This window comes from Leucopleurus acutus, assembly GCF_964270905.1.
Source record: "Leucopleurus acutus genome assembly, chromosome: 12".
NCBI lineage: Eukaryota > Metazoa > Chordata > Mammalia > Artiodactyla > Delphinidae > Leucopleurus > Leucopleurus acutus.
In genome coordinates, this window is record NC_139154.1 from 16,636,159 (window position 1) to 16,663,694 (window position 27,536).

The window sequence follows — 27,536 nt, forward strand, 5'->3', positions numbered from 1 at the left end:
CGCGTGCCGGGCTGTGGGGAGCACCAGAGCTGACTGCGGATTTCTTGGCTCCTAGTAGCTCTTCAATAAACGGTCCTTGTTATTCAAGCGGCTCAGCCTGTATTCTGGGCACCCGGTTGGGGTGGTGGCTACAGCTGGCCTCCCCTGGAGTAGCATGCCTGGGATCCAAAACTTCCTTAGGAGGAAAAGTCTAGGAAGAGGCTCCGGCTCTCCTTCCTTAGCGACTCTGCCCCAGCCCAGGCGAAAGCCTGTCTGATGCACAAACCGCATTTCACTGAGGATTCTCTTGGCTGGAGCCAGTGGAAGGACCTGCTGGGCTGGAACGGTTTTTTTTTTTTTTTTTTTTTTTCCTTCCAGGCAACGTCCTCTGATGGGTGTGTCGGGCAGGAGGTGATATTTGAAGGGCTGCGGGCACGGGCTGTGGAGCCAGGGCGCCAGGCAGTGGGTGAGAGCATGGCCTCCCGCGACCCACCTCCCACCAGCTACACCCAGCCCGAAGTACCCTCGAGGATCGCGCTGTTCCTCACCGTCCCCTACGCCTTCTTCTTGCCCGAGCTGGTGAGTGGGGCCGTGGGGGCCACCTGCATAAAGTGGGGGCTGGGAGATGCCGGCCTGGAGCTGGAAGCAGCTCCCTGGGGAAGGGGCTCCAAGGCCAGAGCTGCCGTGGCCTCCAGTCTCCCCCATGGGGCTCCAGGCTGGGTGTCCCCTAATCCTTCCCTGAGCACCTCTGGGCTTCTGCAGCATGGGTGGGTCACCTGCTCCCCAAATGAAACCCACTGGGGTAACTGGGCAGGCGACCTGGTGATCGGAGGTGTGGGCGAACTGCTAAAGTATCCTGGGTCCTCAGGAAGATGTTGGGAACGGACTTTTATTATGTGGTTTCTTTTCTCCAACTACTTGTTGTTTGTGCTTTTCTAAAGTTCACAACGGGGGCACTCTGTCTTTCCTTCTGAGAGCAGCTCTTGCAAGATTTTCTTAATTGTCACGTCAGCTAACCTTGAACTTGGAGTTGTGTGGCAAGTTGCTTATGATAAGATCTGCCATAGAACAGTCGTGTGAGATGCCCTGGGTGCTCTCAATGACCTGTCACTCCTTTCCTCTCCGGGTCCCTGCAGCTGAAACAGGGCCCCAATCCTTGCTGGGTCCAGAGTGTTCAACAGAATTCGAGTCCACTCCGAGCCGGCTGTCACCATGTCCTTTTCACTGACGGGGATCACAAGTCTGGTGAACAATTTAGGGCAGAGAAGTTTCTTTTGGTTTTCGAGCACCTTCTGAAATATCTAGTTGGTGGGTGATATTTTCTTACCAACTCTGAGTTTGGCAGTGCTGGCCCCGGGCAGGGAAAAAAAGACAGAAAGTGGTTCTAACTTCCAGTTGGAACTGACGGCCCTGTCACCCTGTCATCTGCCTGGAAGGCTGGCCTGATTAAGTGATCTTTTGGCAAACTGGCTAAAGGGAGCCCATTGATGGCAACATGAAAGCTAAGCCTGGGAATTCCCTGGTGGTCCAGTGGTTAGGACTCCGCGCTTCCACTGCAGGGGGCTCGGGTTCGATCCCTGGTTGGGGAGCTAAGATCCTGCAGGCCCTGTGACACTGCCTTAAAAAAAAGAAAGAAAGAAAGAAAGAAAGGGAAGCCAGCCAGGGTGGGCCCCACGTTTGGGTGGCTCCAGCTGAAACCCCACCCAAGAAGCAGGTTTCTGCCAGGCCTGGCCCCTAGGGGGATACAAGTCAGGGCATCCCGCCAGACTGATGGCATCTCAGCGCTCCTGTGAGTTCTCTGGACCAGGTGTGCCCCTCGCCTGGGAACAGCCACAAGAATGGCCAGGGTCGGGGTCGACTCCTCCCCTTTTTATGGAGCACATGCTCTGTGTCAGTCACACCAGCCACTGGCGACAGGACCCATGCCCTCCCAGGTTCCCTGTCTGCTGGACAGAGGCCCGCAAGCACTTCCTCGCTACAGTCAGACGGTGCTTGAGGGGGCGAAGGTCCTGCGCTGTGACACCAGCAAGGAGAGGCCATCCGACCTTGTCACCTCGGAGAGGGGTCCGGGCCTGTCACTGAGGAGGCGACTTTGCAGTTGGACCTCAAAGAACAGGCTGGATTTCTAGGCTGGGGGCAGGAGAGGGAAAGGCCTGGACCCCAGGAGAGGCTGGCAGGCAGGAGGCTGGAGGGATGGGGCTTCAGGAGTCAGGAAAGTACCCGGCAGTCGTGAGAAGGGCCATCTGGTGCCCGCAGCCCCAGGACGCTGGGCTCCTGCAGCGGAATTCCCGGTGGGGAAGAAAAGTTCTTTGTTATGCTGGGCTCTGGGGCCTTGAGTATCTCAGGGGGTGGGATGATGTCACTGGTTCCATATCGTTCATTTCCTTTTCTTTTGAAATCATTTTAGATTTATAGCAACGCTAGTAACAGTAGAACAGTGTTCCCATATACTCTCTACTCAGCTTCCCTTAAGGGCCACATCTTACATAGTACAACTGTCAAAATCAGGGAGTTAACATTGATACCATGCTATCCACTGTTCGAACGAACCTCGTTCAGATTGCGCTGAATTCCCCACAAATGTCCTTTTCCTGGTCCAGGATCCAGTTCAGAATTCTGCATGTCATTTGGTGGCCGTAACTCCTTCATCTACTTTGATCTGGGCCGATTCCCTCCATCTTTGTCTTGAGACTTTTGAAAATACTGATCAGTTATTTTGTACAATGTCCTTCCATTTGGCCTTGTCTGATGTTTCCTCATTACAACTTCGGTTTTAATTCGTAAGTAACCCTTGTTCATTGCTGAACACTTAGAAAATACAGAAAGAATTATAATCATGTATATGCATGTATTCATATTTATGCACATATGAGTATATATTTAATGGGTTTATTCAGTACATGCTCTTCTGCACCTGCTTTCTCCTTAAATGAGCGTTCCTAGCATGGAGTATAGGACCAAGTGTGCATCATATCTGGGGTGCGGATGGGAAGGTAAACGGGAGAGGACGGGAGAATGTCCAGTTGGTGGTTAATTAGTATTATTATTTTTAACCGCGTCGCGCGGCCTGAGGTATCTTATTTCCCCAACCAGGGATCGAACCTGCGCCCCCTTAAGTGGAAGCGCGGAGTCTTAACCACTGGACCACAGGGGAACTCCCTGGTGGTTGATTCTGATCCCCATGAGCAGGAGATGTGCTGGGCTGGAGAGAAGAGTACTAGATAAGCCTAGCAGAAGCCCCTCTGTCCCCGGCCGCCTGGGTATGCTGCCTGCTGCCACCCATGGGGCTGACCACAGAGCCCCAGGCCTTGGGGGGTCCCAGACTCTCAGTCTGGGGGGCCTAAGGCATCAGGGACAGGCGTATGCTTTTCTAAGGCCGTGAGTCCAGAGAGTAGATTCTCAAACTGGGAGCTCAGGCCAGCAAACAGGGGCAGAGAAAGCAAAATCCATAACCTGGATTCAGATGTGGCCCATGATGGGGGCGGCCAGGGTGTGCGCCAGGGGTGACTGCAGGCACAGCTTCCTCCAGCCACTGTTCCCTAAGACAGAGAGGGTCTTCTTATAAAACGAGGGCCCCAAAACACAGGGAGAGCAGAGGGCTCCCCTGAGGCCTCACGCCAGCCCCCCGCTGCCAACAGCTCCAGCTCTTTTGTATCAATGATGATGACAGACTAGGATGGCCCAGACACCAGGGGCTCTGCGTGTTCCCTGCCAGCTCTGCTCCCCACAGCCTGCTGTTAACGATCTTTGCCTAAGTGGCTTTATTTTAGAGTTTTTAACATTAAAATGCACATTTTCAAACCTTTGTCATAGTTGTAGATTGATAGGGAGTTGCAAAGATAGTTCCGAGAGGCCTCCCACACCCTTCCCCCAGCCTCTTCCTGTTAGTCACACCTTTTGTAATAACTCTCTTTTACAATATGACACCAGGGAGCCGACATTCTTAAGCTATGTCTCTACTTCCATGCCATTTTCTCACACGTGTAGATTTACGTAACCCCTACCACCAAGACACAGAACCGTTCCATCATCATGAAGATCTCCCCTCCTCCTTCTGTTTTATAGTCACCCCATCTTGTCTTCCTTCACTCTCTCACCCCTGGAGACTATTAATTCCATCCCTATAATTTTTTTTTCTATAAATTTATTTTTATTTTTGGCTGCGTTGGGTCTTTGCTGCTGCACGCGGGCTTTCTCTGGTTGCGGTGAGTGGGGGCTGCTCTTCGTTGAGGCGCGTGGGCTTCTCATTGTGGTGGCTTCTCTTGTTGTGGAGCATGGGCTCTAGGCGCGCCGGCTTCAGTAGTTATGGCATATACATTTATTCATTCTTTTTTAGATTCTTTTCTCATATAGGTTATTGGGTGGATGTAATTTTCACGTCTCTGGGGAAATGCCAGAGTGAGTGTGATTGCTGGGTTGTATAATAAAGTGTCTGCTTCACTACAGACAAACTGTTTTCCAGAGCGGCTGGGCCATTTTACATTCCCACCGGCAACGGATAAGACTTTGGAGATTTTAACATTAAAGTTTGTATTTTGTTTGGTTTACAGTTGAATTCAGATTTCTCATCTGAAAACAATGTTAATTTCAAAACGTAAGCTCCAAGCGTGAGGAGCCTTTGAATCAGTGCATTTTAAGGTGAGAACAGATGTCGTTTATTTTCTCCTTCATTCAGTGAGCAGACATTGTTTATTCCCTCCTTTCCTCAGTGAGTGTGGGAGCCTGCTGGTACCAGTGCCCCGCGGGCTGGGGACCAGGTGACTCACAGCCCCACGGCGGGCTCTTCAGAGCAAACAGCGTGTGGGTGGCCGGCCTGGGGCAGGGATCACGTGACCATTACCTGCCTGCTGTGAGCTGGCTCATCAGCTTTTTTACAAGATGAAAGGTGGACACACAGCTGGCCCTGGTGATGACAGCTGAGGGGCAGTTCTGTAAATAAGAGTCCAAGGAAGTCTTTTAACTTTCAACCTTTTCACTAGTGAACTTTTTAAATCAGATACTTGACTCATGACAAAGAAACAGCTAAGAAGGTTTCTAGAGAGTCAGCCAGTTCAAAGGAGAGTCAGTGTGGACACTCTGGTGTTTGATTCTTTCAGCTTTTTAATTTGCCCACACAGTGGTCAGAAGGAAATACTCTGACCACCCTAGAAGCTCATTCCAGAACCTTCCCGCTGGGGAAGCTCACCTTTACATCTTATCCAGATCCCCAGCTTCCCCTTCATTTCAGCCTGTTTCTTTTTCTACTCTGTTTATATGTAAAAGCCTGTTTGAGAGCTTACTGAGTCCCAGAACCGTCAGTCAACTGTGTGGGGCTGAGAGAGGGAATTAGGGCTCATCTTGGGCCTGGTTTAGGGCAGGTACCACCCCTTTGTCATAACACTTCTTTAGAAGTTGAGTTTTCCAAAAGGAAAAATCCTTTCTCTTGTTTCCCTCTGCTCCCTTTTCAATTCTCCATACTTCTGAGAAGCAGTAAAAGTAAACTCAATTTGCCCCAGCTTTACTTCATCTTTGTGGCGTCTGTCTTTCCCTTCATTGCACACCTGGTCCCCAGCCACGCCCCTGACCTTGCCCAGCCCCTGCAGGACCAGGGCCCAACAGCCTCCATGGCCAGGGCACCACTGAGACCCAACCCAACGCAGTGATGCCCAAGGAGGCCCCAGGAAAGCTGCGACAGGGCGGGAGGACAGGGCAAAGGGAAGGTAAATTAAAGTGTGGAGCTGGGAAGAACAAGTATCCTGAGAAGAACGGGAGGCGCCGTGTGGACAGGAGTCGGATGTCAACCTCCCCAGTTGCCTGGACCCGTTTTGGCTTCCTGGCCCCAGGCCCAGCCCTTACCCTGGGAGGCCCCCCGCCCCTCCTCCTGTGCTGTTCAGGTTCAGTAAAATAGAGTCAGTTGGGAGGGGTAAGCCTGGCTCTGCCGCCTAATGGCTGTGAGACCCTGGGCAGGTTACTTGACCACTCTGAGCCTCAACAATGGGGCAGCAGCAGCAAAGATCGCCTAAGACCGCTCTGGGGTTTCAGTAACAACTGTTCTAGAAATGTGAGCCCATGCTATGTTATCGTTGGTGGTCGTCTGGACCTCTTACTAGGAAGCGTGGGTCTCTTGTGAGCAAATCCCAGTTGTAAACCAAGAAATATTTACTGAGATTCTACTATTGCCCTAGCCCCATGCTTTGCTTTCAGGGGGATACAAGAATAAAAAGGTAATAATAAGAGGGATGTGGTAAATCCTGGACCCTGTCTTAAAGGAGTGATGCATGAGCATTGAAGAGCATCGCAAGATAGGAAACGGTGAAAAGCAGGGGTGCACAGCCTCACCTGTCAAAGGCTCCTGCAGCTAGAGAAGTTGTCAGGACAAGCTCCCTCGGGGGGAGGGCTTGGCATTCTTAAAGAGTTTGGATTAGGGATTAGATATTTGCTTGTTCAGACTAAGACTTCCTAGGTCTGAGAAGTTAACAAATATATAAAGTCAAGCTGTAAGGAAAGAAGTCAGCCCCACTTAAATCCCATGTATTCACTCAACAAATATTAATTGAGCCCCTACCCTGTGGCTACCACAGGAATATAACGAGGAAGAAGACAGACATGGCCCCGTCTCAGGGAGTTTGATGCTTAATGGGGGCAGACAGAGCCTAGCCAAGGAGACCAATAAGTGGTGTCTTTCAGTGCAGGAGGGAACGGAAGGCGCGGGGCGTTCTGCCCACAGAGGGCATTCGACATAGGGAATTGTTCCTGTAGTTGTTGAAAGGCTGAAGGAGCAGCAAGGAGATGCTGAAGCACCCGAGGGTGATAAGTACACAAAGCGAGCACCGTGCACCCTCCAGCCGCTAGAGGAAGCCCAGCTCTGGCGGGGGTGCGGTGGGGCTGCAGTGAGGCAGCGGTTGCCCCAGAGGAGGGGCACAGGGACCTTGGGGTTGGAGCCAACTGTTGCTGGCGTGACGGTGACAGGACCTGGGAAAGTCTCCTTTTCCAGTCCCCTCCAAGTTCTCCCAGTGCCAGAACTTAGCAAGAATCCAGCTTCAAAGGGAACCGGGAAACGTGGCTTGCAGGGCCCCAGCCGCATGGCGGAGCAGACCACGGCAGGACGGGCTTGAGCTGAGACCCTCAGAACTAACTAACAGCCCACATCCCCACATCTGCACACTCCCCTCTGCCTGTGTCTGGACGTCTGGTCCTATGCTTCCCCCGACCATTCAGCCAAACCATAAGCAACCTTCCCTGAGCTGGTGGCCTTTCTCAGTTCAGACAAGACAGGCCACCAAGGCTGCTGCTGGAAGGTCAGCCGCCAGGAGGACTTTTCTTAACCGGCAGGTGCCCTGAAGGGAATAACCAGGGCCCCCGGGCAGAGGGAACCAGGGAGGGGCCCAGCACGCTGAGTCCCGCTGGGCCAGGGAGCCCCAGATAAGAAGTCTCACTGATAAGAAGGCTCCACCTCTGCCAGTGCCCTTCCAAGGGCTCTCCACCTGGGGAACTTTCCCCGTGGGAGGCAGGAGAGGCTGCTAGAGTATCGTCCAGGCGGGCAAGTGGCGGAGTAGGGAAGCAGGCCAGAGTAGGGCGGGGTGGAGGAGCCCCACGGCCGGTTCCCTGGACTTGACCCCTCTCCCCTCTCCCCAGCCAGCTTCCTTCCCTACCTGCCAGCCAGCCTGCCCCTCAGCTGTCACCACCTGGTCAGACCTTCCCCATCTCAGCCCAGCCCTGTTGTAGCAGAGTCGGCCGGTGCCCATGTTCCACAGTTGCCCCCAACCTCCAGCCTCAGGTTGGACCCAGAAGGTACCAGGTAGGCCCCAAAGCCGGGCCTCCGTGGACTCCCCACCCAGCGGGGGCCAGACATCACGGGTTTGGGGCTCCAGAGTCCTTTGACCTATTTCAAATACGTCGCCCCCCAGCCCCTTCCCTTGGAGGGATTCTCTGAGCTTTGCTTCTCTGCGCCTGCACTGCTTACTGCTTCAATTTCCACCCCCTGACACCTGGCCCCTCTCTCTGCCCACGTGATGCTGGGTGGGAGTGGGAGTGTGTGTGTTTATTTGAACACCCGTCCTCTCCGACAGCACGTTCTTGCCCAGTCCTTCCTACGTGCCGGGGGAGGAGGAAGGGGGTTGGAAAATCTTTCCAGGGAAGCCCAGCTGCTCTCCCAGGGGAGATGCTCCCAACTAGAGAATCTCTAGGGCCCAGGAGGTGATGGAGTAGGAAATGCGTGAGGATGAAACAGATGGGTGTTTGTCCCCATGTGGTCCCGGCTCCTGGCAGAAATGCCAGTCCGTGGCTGGGCCAGTGGCTGGCCCAGAAGGCGTCAGGTACTGCCACCTGTGTGGGAATCAGGCCCAGGAAGATGAGACTGCACTGCCAAGAGGGGAGAGTCCGGCAAGCTGCCACCTGCCTCTTGAGTGGATCAATAGCACGTGCTGCACACCTGCTTCATGCCAGGCTCCGTGCCCCACATCGGGGACGCAAAGACCACAGGTCAGAGTCCTGCATCCAGGAGCTCAGGGACTGGGGAGGAGTAGTCAGGAGAGGCTTCCTGGAGGAGGTGACAATTGGTCTGGTCCCTGCCCTCGAGGGTCTGGTCTTAGACAAGCAGGGGAAGGGCAAGCTGAGCAAGTCAACTGGAACTAGAGTGAGTGGGTCCTCGGTGCCTGGTGAAGGGCAGGAACATGGCCACGAGTCACAGGATGTCTGCGGTTCCTGAGGGAAGGAGAAGGTGGGGCCCTCCCCTGAGCCCAGTTCCAGGGCTCATCTGGGGATTTCCTGGGGACATGTGAAGGGAGCCAAGGTTAATAAACATAGTGGGAGCCAAGGAGGGAGAGACCGGGGGGGGGGGGGGGGGGGGGGGGAGGCCTGGGAAATGGGGACCACTGGGGGGAGCGGGATGTATTTATCCTGCTTCTTTATATTTTTTCTGTACTTTCTTTTCTAAGGTGCTCAAATTTTTTTTAAAAAGGAAACAAATTTGCCCCTAAAATGCTTAGGTTTTTGTTTGTTTTTTTAAGCCCTTTAGACTTTAGAGGAATAAGAAGGTTTTTTTTATCTTAGTTTATGTTACATCGTAAACCTGGACTGCTGAGTCCATGAGAAGCGGGTCCAGTGGGGGTGGGTGTCTGAATGGGCGGGCGCGGTCCTGGGGGAGGAAGCCGATGTCGGGGGGAGGAAGCCGATGGGGGGGCGGGGGGAGGAAGGCAGAGGAGGCCTGGCCGCTGACTCACCAGCCCCTCCCAGCGGCGTCCTGCCGCTCCCAGGCTCACGCCCCAGGGCAGGGGCTGATTTCCTGGCGCGCGGCCAGCCCAGCCTTGCGAGCCCTTGTGGGTACCAGGGGTGCGGATATGACTTCTTCTGCCGGGGGCGGAGCGCTGGCCCGCACCATTGTTCCTGGGGTGGACCTAATAAAACAGGGGTCCTCACGTGGAGGCCAAGGGTCCTGGGCCAGCAACTTCCTGCTCACCTTAAAGCCACAGAGAGAAAATTCTCACTCGGGGAGTCAGGACGGAGCGGCTGGTGTATGGAAGGGTCCTGGATTGAATTATGGAGCGTAGCGCTTCCACGCAATGCCAGTGGCCTGGGTGGCCTGGGGGTCCGGGATGGCAGCCCGGGCCGGCCACGCCCCCACGGGGAAGTCGCTCCGCCTCTCAGAACCGGTTTCCTCCCGGGTCAGAGGAGGTGACCTGCCAGCCCAGAGATCCTCACAGGCTGGGGGCCCCAGATGTGGAGATGGGAGTGGCCTCGTGGGTGCTAAAGAGGACCCACGTGGGCACTGGGGGCCCTGCGCTGCCTGCAGGGAGGCCTGCAGCCAGGGGAGGACTGCCGAGGGGTGCCTGACCCCACGGAGGGGCGGGGTGCGGCCTGGAAGAGGCTGGGCCCCACCCCCCGAGCTGTGGAGGCCGCCGTGCCTTTATGCTAAGTGCCGTCACCGCAGATAGGGGACGTTCCAGAACTCCCCCGCGTGTCTGACAACCCGCCGTCCCCTCTCCCTCCCTCTCAATGGCTCACGCTTCCCACACAGGCCTCAGCACGGCCCCCCAGGACGCAGGATGGGGCTCCGGCTGCAGCAGCTGCCGGGGCTTTGAGTGTCCGCCCGCTGGCACAGTGCAGGGAGGGACTGTGGAGAGGGACAGAGGCAGGCTAGACCTGGGGTTTCCACAGCTGACCGTGATGCACTGAAGAAATGTATTTTCATGGCAACTTCGTGTGTGTGTATGTGTGCATGTGTGTGTAACTGAAACAAAAGATTCAGGAAACAGTATTTCCCTTTCTATGGACAATGCACTGTATTTTTTCTTCTAGTCTACTTAACTTTTTTTTCAAAACAAGCTACTTTTTATTGAAGTATAGTTGATTTACAACGTTGTGTTAGTCTCGGGTATACAACGAAGTGATTCAGTTATACGTGTATATATTTTTTCAGATTCTTTTCCATTGTAGGTCATTACAAGTATTGAATATAGTTTCCTGTGCTAGACAATAGGTCCTTGTTGTTTATCTGTTTTACATATAGTAGGTTGTATCTGTTAATCCCAAACTCCTAATTTATCCCTCCCCCCTTTTCCCCTTTAGTAACCATAGGTTTGCTTTCTATGTCTGTGAGTCGGCTTCTGTTTTGTAGTAAGTTCATTTGTATCATTTTTTAGATTCCACATATAAGTGATATCATATGGTATTTGTCTTTCTCTGTCTGACTTCCTTCACTTAGTATGATAATCTCTAGGTCCATCCACGTTGCTGCTAGTCTACTTAACCTCTTAATGCTGGTGGTGACTAGATGGACCTCAACACCCACTAACAGATCTCAGCCCGCATTTGGAAGGCCCGATGCTGGGGTCACTGCAGGGGCCTCAGGGAGACTGGCACAGGCAGAGCCTGCTGGGTGGTGGCCGAGTGTGGCCTGGGGGTCACGGGGAGCCAGTGAGGGGGTGAGGGGTGGTGTGTGCAGACTCGCATCCCACGTCCTCAGCAGGGCTATGACAAGAGCTGTCGCTGGCTCAGACCGGCTCCAGCAGAAGGGAAGTAGACAATCTCACGTCCCGGGAAGCCCGAAGTTAGGCAGGCTCTGCCTGGGCTGGTTCTTTGGCAGTGCACTTGTGGCATCCATCTTTCCTTCTCTCTCTCCTCTTTTTCATCATCACTCCAGGCCTAATACCAGACACAGCCATGGCCAGAGTAAGAGTGGAACTGTCTCATCACTGAGGTAGGAAGTAGCCCTTCCCAGGAGTCCCCAGAAGGCTTGCATCTCACTGGCCAGGGCAGTCACGTATGTGTCCCAGCCAAGGGATGCGTTGAACCTAACGCATGTTGGAAAGTCACCCACTGCATCCCCTCTCTCCCCACGCCACCCACCAGTATGCCCAGCTGGGCAATTTACTCCACAGAAAGAATTTTAAAAAGACAACTATCTCTGCAGTGTTATTTACTGTGTCATCATCTATAACAGGGAAAAGCTAGAAACATCCAACCTCCTTGCCCTGGGGCCTCATTGAGTAAATGAAGTTTTATCAACTTGATGGAATGTAATGGTGGCATTGAAAGTATAGTCAGGCCTCATTACTCATGGATTCTGCATTTGCAAATTCACTTACTAAAATGTATGTGTAACCCCCAAATCAATACTTGCAGTGTTGTCACTGTCATTTGAGGACATGTGCGGAGTGGAAAAACATTTAAGTCACAAATTTGAGACACACACGGTAAACCTGAGGTTGATAGCTGCCTTCTTACAGCTCATGCTGTAAACAAGGTCCTTTCCCAGGTCTGTTTAGTGCCATGTCATGCATATTTTTGTGCTTTTGGTTGGTGATTTTGCTATTTAAAATAGCCCCAAGTCCTCTGCTGAACTTATTTCCAGTGTTCCTAAGTTTGACAAGGCAGTGATTTGCCTTAATGTAGAAAATACGTGTTAGATAAGCTTATAGTTATAGAGCTGTTGGCTGAGAGCTCAATGTTAATGGATCAACAGTATATATTAAAATAAGGTGTCTTGGGGCTTCCCTGGTGGCGCGGTGGTTGGGAGTCCGCCTGCCGATGCAGGGGACGCGGGTTCGTGCCCCGGTCCGGGAAGATCCCACGTGCCGCGGAGCGGCTGGGCCCGTGAGCCATGGCCGCTGAGCCTGCGCATCCGGAGCCTGTGCTCCGCAACGGGAGAGGCCACAGCGGTGGGAGGCCAGCATACCGCAAAAAAAAAAATAAATAAATAAAATAAGGTGTCTTTAAACAGAAACACACATAAAACAAAGTTATGTGTTGATCAGTTGATGAAAATATTGTGACCACAATCTCACAGGAACCTAGCTCTGTATTTTCCCAGGAGCAATGCTTCACGATTCACAACTAAACCTGCCAGTGCTGAGGGCAACTTTACAGAACTACCTTGAACGACAGGAATCGACTGTATTATTGAGCCACGTAGCAAAATAGAAAAATATGAAAAGTTGGATACAAAATGTGTGTTCACTATGATTTACAACTTTATAAAGAATATATATACACCAGCACTAGGCCTGGGAAGAAACGTACTAAAAAATTCCTTTGCTGTTAACATTATTTTTACAATCAATTTAAAATATTAGGGTTGAAACATAATAACAGATCTAATTCCTGGCATGCCGTTTAAGCCATTAAAATCGCCCTGGAGTTAAGGCATTTTGAGTGGATGGTACCAAACTCCCGAGGGACTCATGTTCTGGCCACAGTGGCACAAACAGGGGGTGCTCTGTTCAAAGGAGCTGTGTCTCTCGGGCATTTGCACCAGAACTGCCCGATGGGGTCCAAAGTGCAGCCCCTGGATGCATCTCCTCTTATTTTTCCCGTTTAAAGGAGGTGCGTCAAACAGGTAGTTGTACGTTCATGTTCACAGTAGCACTACTCACAAGAACCAGAAGATGGAAGCAGCCCACGTGTCCATCGATGGATGAATGGATAACAAAATAGGTACATGGTATAATGGAATATTATTCAGCCTTAAAAAGGAAGGAAATTCTGACAACAGGGATGAACCTTGAGGACGATACGCTGAGTGAAATAAGTCAGACACAAAAGAACAAATACTCCGTGATTCCACACATATGAGGTACTTAGAGGAGACACATTTATAGGGACAAAAGAAGGACGGTTGCCAGGGGCTGGGGGAGGGGTGAAGTAGTAAGTTACTGTTGAATGGGTGCAGGGTGTCAGCTTTGCCGGATGAAAAGTATTCTGGAGATGGATGGACGGTGGAGATGGTTACACAGTGACATGAATGCACTTAATGCCACTGAACTGTACACTTAAAAATGGTTTAAATGGTAAATTTTGTTCAGTGTATTTTACCACAGTGTTTTTAAAGGGGAGGGGGGTAAGCAATGGCCAAAAGACCCTGGACTCACACAACGTGGGCCATGGACACCTGAAGGTGAGGGACAATCATTTTCTTCATCTCGAGACACCTCAGCATCAGAGGGAGCCCTCAGGGAGTTCTGGTTCCCACCGTGGACAAGGCCAGAACTTGTCCTTCACGGAGCCCGTTCCTCCCGGGCCATCAGAGTGGGTGGGAGCCCCCAGTGCACTTGGCACTGCTGACCTCCTGGGCCTCCCCGTCTTGAGTCAGGCCTTTTCCTCCCAGCCTGCAGTTTCTGAGGCTTCGTGGTACAGTCTGCGTTCACCCGAGTACCAGGAAAGGGAAGGAGGGGCCGTGAACGCTTCATGAAGATTAAGGCAAGTGGTAAGAAAAGGAATGCAGTGCTGGTGGTGAGTGGACCAGCCAGGCTGAAATACCGCCCAGCTATGCAGAAAAACCTGCCACCTGTAGTATCACCTGTAGTATCGCCAGCATCTCCTCCCGGGTCTCAGCACCTGGTCTGCCCCACCTGGACCACACCTGCCAGGTGCAGCCAGGAGCCCAGGTACAGACCTGAGCCAGGTGTCTTCCGGCTCCTCCTACCCCCTTCACATGGGGTCATCCCTAGGGCAGCTCTGTCTTCAGAAGCTCTCAGGGTGTGAAGTTCGCTGCCCTGTGGCAGCCCAGCCCCTGCATGGGCCCTTCGGAGGCCCCTCAGCTCTCTGCTGCTCTGTCCAGGTGTACAGATCAAAGAAAAGGCAATTCTCCCCAAAGGAAAGGCAATTCTCTTTTTGTCTCTCCTATTCACAATCTTTTTTTTAAAATTTTTATTGGAGTATAGTTGATTTACAATATTGTGTTAGTTTCAGGTGTACAGCAAAGTGAATCAGTTATACATATACCTATATACACTCTTTTTTAAAATTTTTTTAGATTCTTTTCCCATATAGGTCATTACTGAGTATTGAGTAGAGTTCCCTGTGCTGTCCTTATTAGTTATCTATTTTATATATAATAGTGTGTATATGTCACTCCCAATCTCCCAGTTTATCCCTCTCCTCCCTTTCACCCCTGCTAACCATAAGTTTGTTTTCTACATCTGTGACTCTGTTTCTGTTTTGTAAATAAGTTCATTTGTACCATTTTTTTAGATTCCACATATAAGCGGTATCATATGATATTTGTCTTTCTCTGACTTACTTCACTCAGTGTGACAATCTCTAGGTCCATCCATGTTGCTACAAAATCTTTTGACTTTTGAAACAAGCATCCATCATCCAGCACAGCGTCTTTCTTCTTTCTTTTTCAGTGTATATGTTGGTGATTTGGATTAGTTTAAACCTTTCCAACCCTGTCCCTGAGCCAAGAAATTTTCCTCCCAGGAGGCCAGGGCACTGATTGGTTTATGGAGTCTCATTCCAGAAACGTTCTGTGCACCTACAAACAAATACACATAATACACAAGCGCACACACATACATTTTCTTCTTTTTCTATATAAATCATAGCACACTGGGCACGCTGGTCTCTGCCTTGTACAGTTCTTAGAGTTTGTTTCATTTTGGTATACAGAGTTTTCATTCTTTTTGAAGGCTGCTGAGTGTTCCATTGTGCAGACATAATCGTTTTCACTAGCCCCGTCTGAATGAACATTTGGGATGTTTCTTTATCTTTCTGTAGCCAGCGAGGCTTTTTTGGGGGGAGGGGGGTTGAATTTTTAAATTTTATCTTATTTATTTTTTATACAGCAGGTTTTTATTAGTTATCTATTTTACACATATTAGTGTATACATATGCCAATCCCAATCTCCCAATTCATCCCACCACCACCACCCCCGACATCACTTTCCCCCCCTTGGTGTCCATACGTTTGTTATCTACATCTGTGTCTCTATTTCTGCAGCAAGGCTTTAATAAACAACCTTATACATTCATCATTTTGTGCATGTGCATTATTTATAGGACAAATTCCAAAAAGTGAAATTACTGGGTCGAACCATATGTGCATTTAATGTCTTGATCAATATTGTCAAAATAGTAGATTGGCTGACAGCACCGTTATTTAACCTGGCGATGGCATTGGCAATTGACTTCAACCTGAGGGCTGCAGGTGGGCTTTGAGGGTCTGTGAGTCCCAGGATTTGTAGACAAAAATCGTGCACACACATCGGTACATTTTTCTAGGTGACCAAAGCTTTCATCAACTCCGTAAAAGGGTCTGTGCCCGCTAAATGTTCTCACTCACCCCCCTGATGAGTCTTCCAGCTCTGACAGAAGTGAACTTCCCATCCCTCAGGCAGGCTGGCCTTGGAGTTTCCCACTTCTGGGTCTTTCTCAGGGAAGATTCCCTCCAATCTCATTATAGCTAATAACATGGCCACAAATGGTTACTCAACACTCACCCTGTCCCAGAGAAACTCATCTAATTTGCACAGAAACCAGGAGAGAGAAGCCATCCCCACCTCCTCTGTTTGATGGACCAGGACATGGACACATGGATGAGTTAAATAACTTGCCCAATAGGCAGAGGTAGGATTCGAATCCGGGAACATTGATGCTTCCCGTCTCGTGAACTGAAGTGGATGAGCCTGGAAGCAAAGAGAGGGGCTTTGGGGGTTCTCAGTCCTGGCTGCATCACCTGGGGACCTTTTAACAATGCAGCCTCCCTCACTAGTTCCATCAGAATCTCTGGGGCAGGATCCAGACCTTGGGGCTTCCTCAAAGTCCCCAGATGGTTCCAGGAGTAGCAAGACTCAGGGTGCTGCTCTGAGGGTTAAGACTCAGGAATCCAGGTATTTTAGAAGCTCCTTACCCTTATGCCATATTTTTGGCTTAATTCTTTTCCTTTGTTAAGCATTTTTCAAAATAATAATTATTGGCGGTATAGTGGTGACCATAGCTGCCTTCCAAAATAACAAGCATCCTCCAAAAGTGACCAAAGTAGGGCTTTTTAAAGAGTATCATTTTCAACTCATGACTTGCGACTTGGTTGATATAGTCCAATCCCATAGTAGTTATTATATTTATTTAGAGGTCAAATTGTCCCATCTTTGGCCAGCAGGAGCCTTCTGAATCCTTCTGACCTAACCCCAGAAGCCTTTGCTGTCTGCCGTGATGAGGCGTCATGCCCAACTTCTCACCCTAGACCTGGAATCAGCCGTCGCTCCCATCTGGGTGCTGCCACCCCAGTTCTCATCCTCTAGTTCTTTAACCAGCCCTCTAAACGTGAGGGAGCTATTCTCCATGTTCTAGAGAAGAATGAGTAATTAATAAACTTCTTGTTAAGCTCTGTCCTCCCTTAAGTGATCCTTTCCAGTTTAGGTTTAGCCTTTAGAAAATGCATAGATGGGGCTTCCCTGGTGGCACAGTGGTTGGGAGTCCGCCTGCCCATGCAGGGGACGCGGTCCGGGAGGATCCCACGTGCCGCGGAGCGGCTGGGCCCGTGAGCCATGGCCGCTGCGCCTGCGCGTCCGGAGCCTGTGCTCCGCAACGGGAGAGGCCACAACAGTGAGAGGCCCGCGTACCGCAAAAAAAAAAAAAAAAAAATGCATAGATCTGTTTGTTCTTAAGGAAGAGGCTTAAGAAATTCCCAGAATTGTATTTGAAATACACTTGCTCAAAATGTCTGCCTCTAATAAAATATTCTTCCGAGTTGAAGGCCAGCCCCAGACATCTAAAAATATCTCCTGCTCTTGAGAAATATAAAATGAGGATTAAAAGGAGACAGCAGTTTAGGTTGCCAAAGAAAATTTGGAAAGCTAAATATAAATTAAAAAAAAAAAGTCAAGACAAATACTCGAAATTGCCTTCCTTGTAACGAATCCAACCCAGGCTGCTTGAGACAGAAACAGGATAACAAACTCCACCGGGTTTCAGTTCACCTGGAGTTTGTCCTTGGCCCTGGTCCCTTCAACTGTTCAGAAGGTAGAGGGTGTGGAAATAAAAAGTAAATCACCTTCCTCTTTGTAACGTTGATTATGGATTATGCAACCTTTACGCCAAGAAGATTCCCGTGCAATTTGAGTAGATTCCCAAATGCTCAGAGGCCCTACCTTTAGGGTGTGAAATCTGGTTGTGAGGCAAGACAGCACAGGCGCCCTACCCTGTGCCCTGCGTGGCCTCAGACCTCAGTCCCCTGCAGGGCAGCAGCACCTCACAGACCGTGGTGAGAATGAAGTGGGGACATGTAGACTGCGTGCATGCAGCAGTGTCTGCCCAGGGTGGCCTCTGATGGCAGGAGCTGGGCGGGGACCCCTTTGCCAGCACTGACAGGCCGGCTGGGGCCGAGGCACACTCGCCCGCTCCCCCGGGCCTGGCACAGGTGAGCTGCCAGTAAGTGGCGGCAGGTGTCAAGTGGCAGCTGTCTGGTCTTAGAAAAGCCCAAGGGAGTGAGAATTGCTGTACAGAAATGAGGCCGTCTGAGTGAGTGCATTTTATAAACTGTAAAGCCCCTAGTGAATGTGAGGCGGTGGTGGGCTTATCACTGAGTCAGTTGAAAGAATGCTCTTTGATACCCTTCCCACCTACTTTGTTCCAGGCCCTGTGCTGGGAACTAGGAATACAGCGGTGAATGGCACAGACCGTTCTCTGTCCTCGGAGGTCTCAAGTGAGACTAAAATTTTACAGGTTCTGGTGCAGTCACTAACTCCCGAATGCTATTCCCACTAATAACCAGCATTGTTCGGGTACCGGCGGTGGGCCAGCATCTTTATGCACTTCCCATGGCTTGGTGGGGAAGGTGCTTGGCAGGTACCCATCAGCCAAGCCCTGGCACCTCCCTGAAGCATCAGCGCCCCCGTCACTGGGATCAACAGGCAAGAGCCTGGGGACAGCGGCTCTCATCCTGCATCGCTCCCTCCTCAGGACAGGGCAGCCCTGGCTCACTCACTGGCAGTCCCAGGCCCAGCCTAGGACTTCCAAAATTCACTTGGAGATTGTTTGTTGAGGTCTGGGGAGATGTGCTCCCAGAGCTGGTGCTTTCAGAGGGGGCCAGGCTTCCGGGGGTGTTGCCCAGCCCTACAAGAGCCTAGGAAGCTGTGACTTGTTGTCAACTCTCTGGTCTATTCTGGCTTCTCCTCCTGGTGCCTTTCTCTTCAGAAGAACCTGAGAATTCTCCATAAATTCAAACGTACTTTTCCTCTCCAGGACAATGGCAGTGGGAACCTTACTGTTTATTTGTAAGATGAGAACTCTAGTCCCAGAAAAGCAGGACCTGAAAGCTGCATATCTTTCAGCCGAGCTGGACAAAAGTAAGTGGAGTTGTTTATCCAGAAAGTCTCCAAGAGCATCATTCAGAACTGAGCTACACCCACAGTTGTGATCACAATCAAACTTCAATAAACATGGGAGGGAAAAAGTGAACAGGAATGAAAGTTAACAGAAGCCACAAACTAGAGAATCAGGCTACCAAGACAAAGACAATGGAATCATCAGATATTGAATATAAAATAAATACCAAGCAAAATTAATGAAAAGATACGCAACACCTCAACGCCCTGTACCATTATTGCACAAACTGCAGAACACCAGAGACAGCAAGAAGACTCTAAAAGCATCCATATACCTAAGACAGATTCCACAGCAGCAATGAAGCTGGAGCAAAATGGAATACTATGGAAAGATATAGAACACCGTGGGAAAATACCTTCTAAGGAAATAATTGTCAGGGGGGAAATAAGGACAGTTTTCTGACAAACTGACTGCTGCCATCTGACCTTTCCTAAAGAAACTACTAACAGTTGTATTGCAGGAAGAAAGAAAGTGATCCCAGAAGAATATCTGAGATGCAAGAATATCTTCATTTCTTAAGGTGATCTTAACCTTGACTGAAAAATCACAGTCTATAAAAGAAAAGATTAACATATTCAATTCCTTTAAAATCAAGAACTCAGTTCACCAAAAGACATCATAAAATGTGAGACATAAATTGGTGCAGCCACTATGGAAAACAATATGGAGGTTCTTCAAATAATTAAAAATAGAACTACTATATGATCCAGCAATTCCACTCCTGGGTGTTTATCCAAAGAAAGCAAAAACACTAATCAAGAAGATATATGCACCTCAGTATTCATAGCAGTGCTATTTATAGCAGCCAAGATATGGAAGCAACCTGAATGTCCATCAACAGATGAATGGATAAAGAAGATGTGGTATATACACACAATGGAATATTACTCAGCCATGAAAAGGAATAAAATATTGTCATCTGTGACAACATGGGTGGACCTGGAGGGTATTATTCTTAGTGAAATAAGGCAGAGAAAGACAAATACTGTATGATTTCATTTATATGTGGAATCTAAAAAATAAAACAAATGAACAAGTATAACAAAACAGAAAAAAATGTGAGAGACATATGCTGGCAGAATATATCTGCCATATTTATAATAGTTAATGAGATCCACACTATTAGGAAGAATTCCTATGAATCAATTAAAAAAAAGACACCTGTAAGAAATATGTAACCAATTAAAAAACAACAATAAAAAATTTCACAGAAGAAGAAATACATGAAACATATGAAAATAGAATCAATATTATTAGTAATCATAAAGATTAAAATCTAATGAGACACATAGAAAATCCCAAGGAACCTACCAAATAACATCCTCCCCCTCAAAAACCAAAACCCTCCTTAAAGTAATACGTGAGTTTAGCAAGTTGCAGGATACAATATTGACAAATAAAAAGTCAATCATATTTCTATCTGATAGCAAGGAAAAACTGGGAAATGGAAATTTTAAAAAACAACACTATTTACAATAGCTCCCCCAAAATAAAATACTTACGTGTAACTATAAGAAAATGTGTACAGTATCTGTATGCTAAAAACTACAAAACGTTGATAAAAGAAGTCAAAGAACATCTTAATCATTGGAGAGGCATACCATGTTCATGGACTGGAAGACTCATCATAGTAAAGATTTCAAGTCTCCCCAAATTGATCTATAGATTTAACACAATCGAAATCCCATCAGATACATATTGTAGATATTGACAACCTGATTCTAAAATTTATGTGAGTGACTTCCCTGGTGGTGCAGTGGTTAAGAATCCACCTGCCAATGCAGGGGACACAGCTTCTAACCCTGGTCCAGGAAGATCCCACTTGCCGTGGAGCAACTAAGCCCGCAAGCCACAACCACTGAGCCCGCGTGCCACAACTAATGAAGCCCGCATACCTAGAGCTCATGTTCCGCAACAAGAGAAGCCACGGCAAAGAGAAGCCCACGCACCGCAACGAAGAGTAGCCCCCACTCGCCACAACTAGAGAAAGCCCGTGATCAGCAAAGAAGACCCAACACAGCCAAAAAGTAAAATAAAAAAATTGTTTTAAGTAAAAAAAATTTTAAATAAAATTTGTGTGGAAAGGCAATAGAACTAGGGAAGGGGATGAGCTTTCTCCTGAGATGGACAGAAATGTGAGTCACCTGCACTGACAACTATTTTGACTGCTGTAACTTTAGAGAAAAAATTTTTTTAAATCTAGTAGTGTGAATCCTCCAAACCACAAACCCAAGAGACATCCTTGGCTCCCTGTTTCCCATCACTCTGAATCTCCAGTGGTCTCATAGTCCAACGAATTCTTCTTTTTCAGAATTACTGTATTACTTAATAAAAGATATACTCCTATGTACCTTCTATGAAGTGAAAGAAATAGAACATTATCATTATCTTTGGAGGCCACTGTACACTCGTTCCCAATCCCATAACTCTCTTCCTCAGAAGGATCATTCTCAGGAGGTGCTGATGAGGGTTTTGAAGGAATTGGGGAATGGCAATGAGTTCAGATTTTGTACCTGTTAGACTTGAAAAGCTTGAGGGGGAGGGCCAGGAGTGGGGTGAGGAAAGTGGGGTGCCTAGGGTGCAAATTGTAATAAGGCACTTGCTCTCAGGGGTCATACAAGTGCAGAGAGATGTCCAAGTAGAGACACCAAGCGGGCATGCAGGGCTGAAGGCTGCAGAGAGAGACAAATGCCCTGCACTGGGTTCCTGGGATCGCCAGCCCGTGTGGTGCTTAAAAGCACAGATGTAACAAGGGGGAACCCAGGAGACTCGCCAGGACATTCTAAGGAGGGTCAGGAAGGAGAGGAGACAAACCAAGAACAAAATTCCTTGGTGTTCATGTGCCTGTAAACCCTTGTCCTCCAGGCCTCTAACTGAATGTGCTGTCTGGTGGACATTTAGTTCCTCCCTGGGCTCACCGACATGGCTGCAAGCCCAGCCGCAAAGCAAACAAATGCAGAGCCCAAGGCAACAGCAAAAATTTTGGCTTTTCCGCCAAAGGGATAATAAGTGGCTAGACAGAGTTGAGAGGTGATTTAAATGGAACTGTATTGCCCAACTGGTAACTGACTCCAGGGCGTCAGATACTATACCCAGGAGGCTCCAAACCAAACGTCCACAGGGCCAGGCAGGTACTGTCGGTGGATGAAGGGAGCCAGAAGGAGAATAGTATTCCACAGTGCAAGTGAGCAACCGGGAATGTGCCACACAATGGCATAGGGATTGGGAAGGTTGGGGATGTGATCCACTGAGAACTCCAGGTCCTTTTTAAAGAGCCAGTCCCAACTGGTTTCAGGCTACTCTGGCCTGGGAAATGGGTTCACTGTGGCCAGAACTATGGATTTCTCAAGAAAATGTCTGAAATCTGAATTTTTCGTGTGAAATATCCCGTTTTAAATGTTGGCAACTTATGAAGAAATGTTTCAAAAACTCTATATGCCAACACTGTTTGGGCCAAGAAGACACATCCACAGCCCAACTTTAGCCAAATCCTTCCATTGGAAACTTCTGTGTTAACCAGGTGTATTTCCTAACAAAATTTACTCTGACTCAGGGGCCAGCCTTCCTTCCCCATTTCCCTCTTGAATCCCACCTAACTCCACCTGAAGAGCGTTTAACCAGAGCCAGAGGAGGAGAGAGGTGACCTGCAAAGGGAAACGTGCCCCACACCAGCCAATAAAGCCCCTTCTTCTGTGGTTTTCTCTTACAGATATTTGGGTGCTGGGTCTGGATCCTGGTGGCCGCCACCCAGGTAGCAAGCCCACTGCTACAAGGATGGGTGATGTACGTCTCGCTCACCTCATTCCTCATCTCCCTGATGTTCCTCTTGTCTTATGTGTTCGGATTTTACAAAAGATTCGAGTCCTGGAAAATCCTGGTAAGAACAAGTGAGAGCGACCCAGGCCCTCAGGCTCCTCCCAGGCCAACGTCCTAGGTGTGGTGAGGACGACAGGCCTTCTGGGCAGGAAGGAGAACCAGAGACCTTTCCTGGCCTGGGCCCCTAGGGCAGCGGTCCCCAACCTTTTTGGCACCAGGGACCGGTTTTATGGAAGTCAATTTTTCCACGGACCAGGGTGGGGGTGGGCGGGTGCTTCAGGCGGTGATACAAGCAATGGTTCAGGCGGTAATGGGAGAGATGGGGAGCAATGGGGAGCGGCGGGGAGCAATGGGGAGCGGCGGGGACCAATGGGGAGCAGCGGGGAGCAATCTGGAGCGGCAGATGAATCTTTGCTCACTCCCCCCGCCCCTCACCTCCTGCTGTGAGGCCCGGTTCCTAACAGGGGCTGGGGACCCCTGCCCTAGGGAACCCCGACTTTTTGTTTGAAGGTGTTTACTATTAGGTCGGAATGAAAGCTTCCCTCTGCCAGAGTCCATCCTTCACTGTATTCCCCCCATTGCCTCCCTCATTAGGGAATATCCATGGCCCGTCTGCTCCTGCAGCAAGTGCATCTGGAAGCGTTTTCCCTCTAGATTTAATTTATGGTCAAATCATTGGAGCAGCATTGAAGGAAAGGCTATAGAAAAAGACTCACCCCAATCTCAAGACCCTACCACAATCACCTATCACAATTCATTCTTCCATGTTCCCGGCAAATTTTATGCGAAATGTATAAATCGCACTGAACCGATAATCTTGGATGTAGAGTCTTTCGTTTAATGTTATGTTGTTAAATTTTTTTCATCCCATCATCTCGATAGCCACTGAAATTTTTTCTAGATTGAACAAGTCAAAACATATACAAAAAGTAGGGAGGGTTATTTTATGGGCCCTCACGTAACCATAACCCAGATTCCAGAATTTTCAAGATTTTATCACACTTGCTTCACCTAGCCTTTATTTTTCCCCCTGAAGAATTTTAAAGCAAACCCCAAACATCATGTCATTCCATTCCAGACACGTCAGTATACCTCCAAAAAATACACAAATTTTCTTATATTATCACACTTACATAAAGTTAACAATAATTCCTCGGTATCATCAAAGACGCAGGTCACATTCAGGTTTCCCCCGTTGTAACTGAAACATCTTTTTGGAGTTAGCCTGTTTGAATCGGGGTCCTCACCATGCCCACTCGCACTTGGTAGTGATGGTTCTTGGGTACCTTTAATCTAGAATGATTCTCCCTGACGGGGACTTGCTGAAGAAACTGGGTGGTCAGGTGTCCTGTAGAAGGTCCCACATTTTGGGTTTGTTTGCTTCTTCCTGGTGTGATTTGATTTGCTCGTCTAGTCCCTGAATTTTCTGTAAGCTGGAAGTTAGCATCTAAAGGCTAAACTGAAGATGGGTTAAACCTTTCTGGCAAGAACGCTTCATAAGTGGCTTCAAGTCACATCACACACAGTGACTGGTGGTCCCTCTGTGACAACCATACCCCATCAACTTTTTCTTAATGCCTTCTTTCATCTACTGATGAATATTCTTTAGGGGCTGCAAAATGCCGATTTACCTATTATGACATTTCTCCCAGAATTGATAACTATGACATCCTAGTGGTATTGAAAACTCTGCTGAGAGTTTAGCATAGAGGTTCAAAAATTGAAATCTAGAGTCAGATTAGCCTGACTCTGCCATGTGTCAGCTAAGCCTCAGTTTTCTCATCTGTAAAGTGGAGATGTTAATAGTAGCAGCCTTATGAAATTAGCTGTGAAGATGAAATGACACATGTGTATATTGTTAGGACAGCGCCCAGCACACGGCAGGTCTTCATAACACTAATGGTTAGGAGCACAGGCTTGGTGTTAACGTGGCCTGGGCTCAAATCCTGGCTCAGCTTTTATTCACTGACTTTAACCTTGAACTCCTCTTTCCTCAGAATGGCACGAACGATAAATGGTACCGACCTCATAGTTGACAACGTTAAATGAGATAAATGGGGAAAAGGCTTAGCCTAGAGCTTGGCTGGGAAGAAGCACTCAATAAATGGATGTCCATACTGGTATTATTATTGCAGTATATTAATCCACTGTTGTTCACCACATAGAAATTTCATTAGAAACACTGCAAAAGAAAAAAGCAGGAGTTTCGGGAGCAAGCTAGTCTCTTTTGCCCCCTTTCCCAGCTACGTAGTCAAAGAGGAAAGAGTTACCCGCTCGCGTGTCCGCGTGACTGTGGCCACGGCCTCTGCTCCCTCTTTCCAGGACAGCCTGTACCACGGGACCACTGGCATCCTGTACATGAGTGCCGCCGTCTTACAAGTACATGCCACGATCGTGTCTGAGGCCGAGAACCTGAAAAACTACTACATAAACACTGCAGCCTCGGTGAGTGCTGGACAAGAACGTGACAGCTGCCACCATGGAGGGAAATGCATGAGGCTTAATTCTGTCTCCCGCAGAACAGATGTTCCTGAGCCCTCAGGCAGAAGGAGCCTTGCAGGATAGAAGGAGGGGTGTGTGTGTGTGTGTGTCTGTGTCTGTGTGTGCACGCACACACATGCGCACGCAATCAGGTGTGCCCAAGCTCGCAGGGTACCAAGCCCAAGTTCAGGTGTCATCTCTCGTCTTTGGTTTTCTTGCCCCCTTACACCCACTACGCTACCCTCAGAATATGCTTTTCCAAAACGTAAATTTTCCAAAATACACATCTCTTATTGAAAATTCCTCAGTGACTCCCATGGCTGCTGGAACGGAGCCGGAATTCCTCAGCATGGCTCAAGTTCCCGTGTCCTTTTATTTCAATGACAGACGTGCACAGGGTAACATATTGGCTGATGGAATCCGAGGCAAGGTGGTCCAGGCGAGTCATGGGACGAGCAGGACCCCTGGACTTTAGGTCCACTGGGACCGGAGACTCTAGGCCAGCAGGGCCCGGCCTTTCCAGTCCCCGCGAGGCAGCCTCCTTCCTCTCTTGGTGGGATGGCGCCCTCACGTGGCAGCTGGCTCACAGCTGGGGAATTTCACCTCTGGAGCCGCCTAACCTTCCTTACACCTTCCCAGGAAGGTCTAATACCCAGGCTGGGTCCCAGTCCACCCCCACCTGTCGCTGTGACCGGAAAGGTCCTGTGTCAGTCGGGGACTCCCACAGGGATCAGGCAGCAGGAGGAAGGGGTGTGGCGCAGGGTGCTGACCCCACTGTAAGAAGGATGAGGTGACCCACGAGGTGACCCACGAGGGAGGCCTCAGGGGACTTCGGCTGCCTTTCCGGCCTGTCCGCTTCCTCCCGTTCCTGGCCCGGCACCACTGCCCCCCGCAGCCCGGCTGCTCGCCCTTGCTCTGCTGTTCCAGCCACATCAGTCTTCTTGCTGCCCCTGGACCCGCTCTCGCCTTGGCCTCCTTCTGGGTGAGGCCGTTCCCCTCCCTGTCCCCTTCCTGCTTTGTTTTCTCCTGCGCGCTTCGCCCCACCTTCCATACCACTCTACTGGTTTATCTTGCTTATTTTCCGCTTCTGCCACTAAAATGTAAGCTCTGGGAGGACAGGAGTTTCTGAATTTTGTTCAGCATTATTGCCACAGTTGCTCTTGAAGCACAACAGGTGCTTGCAAGATATTTGTTGGATGAATGAATGAATGGAACAGAGTGTGATTGGACGGGGGTTGAAGTGAGGCTGGAGTCGTCTGCTGGGCCAGGACATCTTCAGGCAGTGCAGTTGGGCGACTCTGGGGATGGCTTTGGACGTGGCGGGTTGGGGAGGGACCCCTGGGGAGGGAGGGGTGGGAGGGATCACAGGTTTGTGGCTTGGGTAGCTGGATGAGATGAGGGTCCTGGGGCCGATTGAGCTTGTGAGGAAATCCCAGGAGTTCAGTTTGGACCACAGAGAGGTCGTGGGGCCTCTGAGGCTCTGAGGGGCTGAGAGGTGGGTGCGCAGATATGATTTCTGGACCAGTGAGTGAAACTTGTCATCAGAGCACAGACAGTGGCTGAAGGTGGGTGGGGGGAGAGTGCCCAGAACCAGAGAGCAAGAGAGAGAGACAGAGAGAGAGAGAGAAGAGGGGGACAGTGTCCAGGGCAGGGATGGAGATGGACCCACTTTATGGCCAGGTAGAGGAGCACACGTCTGCAGATGAGAGGGACGCTGCACAGTCACAGTGGAACATGGGGATGGAGTGTTTCAAGGAGGATGGAGAGGCTGGCCAGTGGTTGCCGCCCTTAAGCCAGGCAGGGCTGGGGCAGGGAGGGGATGAGGCAGGGTCAGAACAAGGACCTCCCAGCAGCTAAGGGCCTCTGTGGGTTGGGAGCGGGCATCCCTAAGGAAGTAACTCCCTGGACTCTTCCAGTTATTTGCCTTCATCACCTCCCTGCTCTACATCCTCCACGCCTTCAGCATCTATTACCACTGAAGAAGCAGGGAGCTGGGCCGCCATGGGAAATGCTCTTTTAAAGCCTGGAGTATCAGCTCCCCAAAGAGGTTTTCAACATGTGCCATCTGCGTGATAAACAGAAGCTCAACGATGACATCACTGGATCAACAGACCATCTTTTCAGAACGAGTGATGAAATCGCATGCTGGGCAGATCTGTTCGGACATTTTAATTCATTGTGATGAATATGAAAAAGCTGGGAGGAGGGCTTTGTTGTTTTGTTTTGTTTCGTTTTGTTTTGTTTTGCCTGGGAAAGTAACTGTCTCTTGGAATTATCTGACAATGAACCTCGCTCTTCTAGAAAACTAACATCTGTAAGCCCTCACTACTGAAAATTCCAGGTCTACCATCATCAGGCCTGTTTGGGGATGCTGCCTCAGCAACGAGATTCCCCACAGCAGGTCTATGGGAACCTTCATAATTTTCTTAAAATCGAAATGGTGCTGTCAACGCTTTCAGATCTGAAGACCCATAGACCTTGTTCCTGTCCCGTGGTCCTGTCTCTGCTTCTCAGCAGTGGTCCAAACCCAATGCCCCCTCCCACGCTGCCCGACCCCCATTCACATGCCCTCCCCTTTCCTCCCCAGCTTTGGGAGCCAAGGGAAATCTGTGTAAAATCAGCTTTGAGGGTAGATTTGTGGGGGAAATAAGCGATTGGTTCTAGAAAATTTTTAC

General features: G+C 49.6%; 1 protein-coding gene across 1 annotated transcript; it reads left to right on the forward strand.

Annotated features, from left to right (window-relative positions):
• The first annotated feature begins 209 nt into the window (after positions 1–209).
• MALL (mal, T cell differentiation protein like) lies at positions 210–27,536 on the forward strand. Its single transcript, XM_082851728.1, has 4 exons — positions 210–558; positions 22,274–22,441; positions 24,703–24,825; positions 26,778–27,536. Exons 1-4 carry the CDS (start codon positions 256–258, stop codon positions 26,838–26,840), a joined length of 657 nt encoding a protein of 218 aa, XP_082707854.1. The 5' UTR covers positions 210–255; the 3' UTR covers positions 26,841–27,536.

Coding starts and splice junctions, on each gene's coding strand:
- MALL (XM_082851728.1), top strand. CDS start 256: ATGCACAAACCGCATTTCACTGAGGATTCTCTTGGCTGGAGCCAGTGG. Junction 559..22,273: donor CCTTCTTCTTGCCCGAGCTG/GTGAGTGGGGCC, acceptor TTTCTCTTACAG/ATATTTGGGTGCTGGGTCTG. Junction 24,826..26,777: donor ACATAAACACTGCAGCCTCG/GTGAGTGCTGGA, acceptor GGACTCTTCCAG/TTATTTGCCTTCATCACCTC.